The sequence below is a fragment of the Ursus americanus genome, chromosome 14 (assembly GCF_024610735.1).
Source record: "Ursus americanus isolate L20-20 chromosome 14, mUrsAme1.1.p, whole genome shotgun sequence".
Lineage (NCBI taxonomy): Eukaryota > Metazoa > Chordata > Mammalia > Carnivora > Ursidae > Ursus > Ursus americanus.
The window spans coordinates 58620879-58624240 of NC_142140.1; the positions used below are offsets into that span (position 1 = coordinate 58620879).

At 63.3% G+C, this 3362-nt stretch overlaps 1 protein-coding gene across 1 annotated transcript; it reads right to left on the reverse strand.

Moving 5' to 3' along the window:
- Positions 1–250: 250 nt before the first annotated feature.
- On the reverse strand, positions 251–1866 carry GADD45B (growth arrest and DNA damage inducible beta). Its single transcript, XM_045800102.2, has 4 exons — positions 1586–1866; positions 1375–1476; positions 769–991; positions 251–512 (listed from the first exon to the last, which is right to left on the reverse strand). The coding sequence occupies exons 1-4, from the start codon at positions 1627–1629 to the stop codon at positions 399–401; spliced, it is 483 nt and encodes a 160-aa protein (XP_045656058.1). The 5' UTR covers positions 1630–1866; the 3' UTR covers positions 251–398.
- Between the last annotated feature and the right edge of the window lie 1496 nt (positions 1867–3362).

Consider the following 3362-nt stretch of genomic DNA (forward strand, 5'->3'; position numbering starts at 1 on the left):
TCGGTCAAGCGGGTCCCATGCAGATGTCAGCGCTGGTCTCAAGAAGGGTGGGGGACGCCGAAGGTCTCACTCCACCCCGAGTGTGGAGTCCAGGCCCTCCACGGTGGGGGAGGCCGCAGCTCCCCCACTCTGGCTGCTCTGTCGCAGAGCCTGAGCTCCAGGTTCCCCTCTCCTGCTGGCCCGGGTCCCCCTCTTCTCCTCTCATGGGGGCCACAGTGGGCGCTGCTCCAGGCTCACCGCCCTGGGGGCGGCCGCGCTCCCCTCTTCTCCAACGATTCTGCCCCCACGGTCTCACAGGTTGGGTTGTTTTAGGGGGTTGTTCTGGGGGGAGGGGTCAAATATTTATTTTATTTTATTTTTTGGTAGCAACTCAGCACGTTCTGATGCTGGGAAGGGTCTCAGCGCTCCTGGAGGGAGATGTAGGGGACCCACTGGTTGTTCCCTCGGCTCTCTTCACAGTAACTGGCTACTTCCACCAGGCCGTGGCTTTTCCAGGTGTCTGTGTGAGGATTCTGTGATGGGGGGAAAGATAGAGTTCAGTGGGAGCCCCGGGAATGGGCAGGGAGCCTCCCTCTCCCAGGGGCCCTCTGGGGAAAACAGGCCAGCTCAAAATAGCTCCCCCGGGAAGGAGGCCCCGCCGGGCTGCCCACGGGACATGCCTATCATGGCTGAGTGCTGAGCTGGTGCGAGACCCGCCAGCTCAACTTTGTTGACAAACACAGGCCCAGGTGCCTGGGCAGGGTGGGGCAAGTCCCAGGCCCAACTCACCGTAACCAGGAGGCAGTGCAGGTCTCGGGGCTCGGTGGTGCCCTGGGTCTCCGCTGGCTCGCCCAGCAGCTGGGCCAGGCGCTGCATGCCTGACACCCGGACGATATTAATGTCGTTGTCACAGCAAAAGGACTGGATGAGTGTGAAGTGGATCTGCAGGGCGATGTCATCCTCCTCCTCCTCATCAATGGCCAGAAGGCACAGGACCACGCTGTCAGGGTCCCTAAGGGGGCCAGAGGAAGGGGACGGGTCAGCTGGGGGCTGAGGAAAGGCCACTGTGCACAGTGGAGTTTCGAAAAGCAAAGAGAAACCGAAGGCGCGTAAGGGATCACGTGTGCATGCAGCTTGGGGGGGGGGATGCACGCTTCAAGATATTTGGGGGGGAAGGCAGGAACAAATAGGGTGGTGGGCACTTGCAAACGCTGCAGCGTCAGCATGCTGCAAACTCTCCCCCATCCCCTCCGAGAGAGAGCATAGAGGCCCTCAATCCACAGTGGGGACGCTTGGGGAAATCCTAGCCTTGTGCGAGAGAGGGGTGCAGCGGGGAGTGTGCAGAGCGGAGGGGGTCCCCACCCGCGCCCAGTCCGGGGACGGGGTGTGACTCACACATTCATCAACTTGGCTGACTCGTACACCCCCACGGTGAGGCGGTCCTGGCGCTGCGCGGCCACCAACAGCTCCTCTACCGCGGCGCTCACGGTCTGCATCCTGGGGTCAGGAGAGAAGGAGGGTCAGCGCTCGGCCGGCCCCGCCACCGGTCGCTCGGGTCCCCGCCCGGCCTGGCTGACCTCAGGCGGCCACAGCCCCGGCTACTTACTTCTGCGCCGCGTTGTCGCACGCCACGAGCTCTTCCAACGTCATGTTGCAGTTATAATCCACAGTGGAAAGCAGCCCCACGACAGTCCCAAACGAGAAAATGCAAAATCCGAGGCCGGAAAGCCCAAAACCTTCCCACGGAGCCCGAGCGCTCGTTCAAGACCTTCAAAAGGCAGCGAAATCCTCCCCCAAAGAAGAGGGGAAAAAACGGCAAGAATCCTCAGGAAGAATAATCCGCACGGCTGCAGAGGAAAGGATCCCGTCCCCTACTTCACCGATGTGAGCCTGCGGCCGCCGGCTCAAATTTTTATAGACTCGTAGCCAGAGGCGTGGCCGCGGCAGCGCGTCCGCTCCTCCTATTGGCGAGCCAACAAAGGCGAGAAAAAGGCGCGCTACGGTTGGCCGACGTCGAGGAGGGGGCGGAGCGCCGCGCGGGGGGGGCCCACGTGGGGGCGAGACCGGAGGAGGGCGCGGGGCGGGGAGCGTGAGTGCCAGAAAAGAAAAAAAAGCAGAAGTTTTCCTCCTGATTTCCCGGCAGCTGCACCGCGTTTCGGGGCGCGCGCGGGATTTCCAGCGCGCAAGGCCGGCGCGGACTTTCGGAGAGGGGGGGCTGGAATCCCCTCCTGGTCCCGGGAGAGTCCCCGGCCTGCGCCTTTCCCAAGTTCTACTGAGGGCCTGCACGAGGAGGGGGCACGGTTTGCAGCCTGATCCCTCCCAGGTGGTGTGTGTGCGGGGGGGGGGGGGTGTTGGCTGCGGGGACCCCAGACCCTGGGTGACTTCACTTCTCTGGCGCTCTGTGTCCCAACCTGTGTAATGGCCATGCAACGCGGGCCTCACTGGTTTGGAGGGAACGTTAAATAAAATAAAGGGTACATGTAAGTGTTCGATGGACGGTGGTGGTCGCATGAGGCCGCCTCGAGCCCCCCAGAACTGCAAGCTTCGAAGGCGGCCTCTGTGTCGCCACCTGCTCTATGGGAATGCATACCAGCCTCGGAGTTGCAGGAAGCATGAAATAAAATAAGGGGTAAGCAGTAAGCGATCAATAAATGTCACCCGGTGGTAACGGCTGGCCGCCTCGAGGTCCCCAGAAGTAAGGGCTGCACAGCCCTAGGCACTCTAGGGACGAGGCCGGTCGCCCCCTCGTCACCCCCTCGTCACCCCCCGCGAGTTTCAGGGTGGGGCGCGCGTGGGAGGCGCAGGTGGCTTGGCCTCGCGCTTCACGCTCTGAACGCGCCTCCGCACCTGACCGCGCAGAGACGTTGGCGGCGGAGAAAGCCAGCGCGGGAGGGCTCTTGCTTGCGCTGCACGCCGCCGCTTGGGGTGCGCTGGCAGGGACGGTGGCCACTTATGTTCCTCGTTCCTGATATTTACGGAGCGCGTACTGTGTACCAGGCTCCCGGTATCATGCTTCATTTAATTTTCAAAGACCCAAGAAGCAGGGCCCATACGTAGCTGCAATGGACAAAAGGGGACACTGAGGCTAGGGGAGGCCACCACTCCCCCAAGCCACCGGTCAGTTCGTGTTGGAGCCACACCTGTGCGACAGGCACGGCCGCACTCAGGGACTGCCGCCCGCCTCACCGTCTCCCCGGGAAGGCAGTTCACGAGCCTGGCGGGCAGGCCAGCGTGGGATTGCCTCCCACGGTCGATCGGGGGCTCCCGGGTGACTCACAGCTGAGTCCCCTCCCCCGCCAGTCTGGGGTCTGGCTTCAGCCCCGCGGCTCGGTTCCCCTGGCTCCCGGGCCCGCGGTCCGGCTGACGCATCGCGCCGCCTCCGC

What these genes read in the sequence shown, in the direction of transcription:
- GADD45B (XM_045800102.2), bottom strand. Translation starts at nt 1,629, where the DNA reads ATGACGTTGGAAGAGCTCGTGGCGTGCGACAACGCGGCGCAGAA. An exon ending in TCAGCCAAGTTGATGAATGT is followed by an intron (nt 992 to 1,374) that starts GTGAGTCACACC and finishes TGGCCCCCTTAG; the next exon opens with GGACCCTGACAGCGTGGTCC. An exon ending in TGCACTGCCTCCTGGTTACG is followed by an intron (nt 513 to 768) that starts GTGAGTTGGGCC and finishes CCCCCATCACAG; the next exon opens with AATCCTCACACAGACACCTG.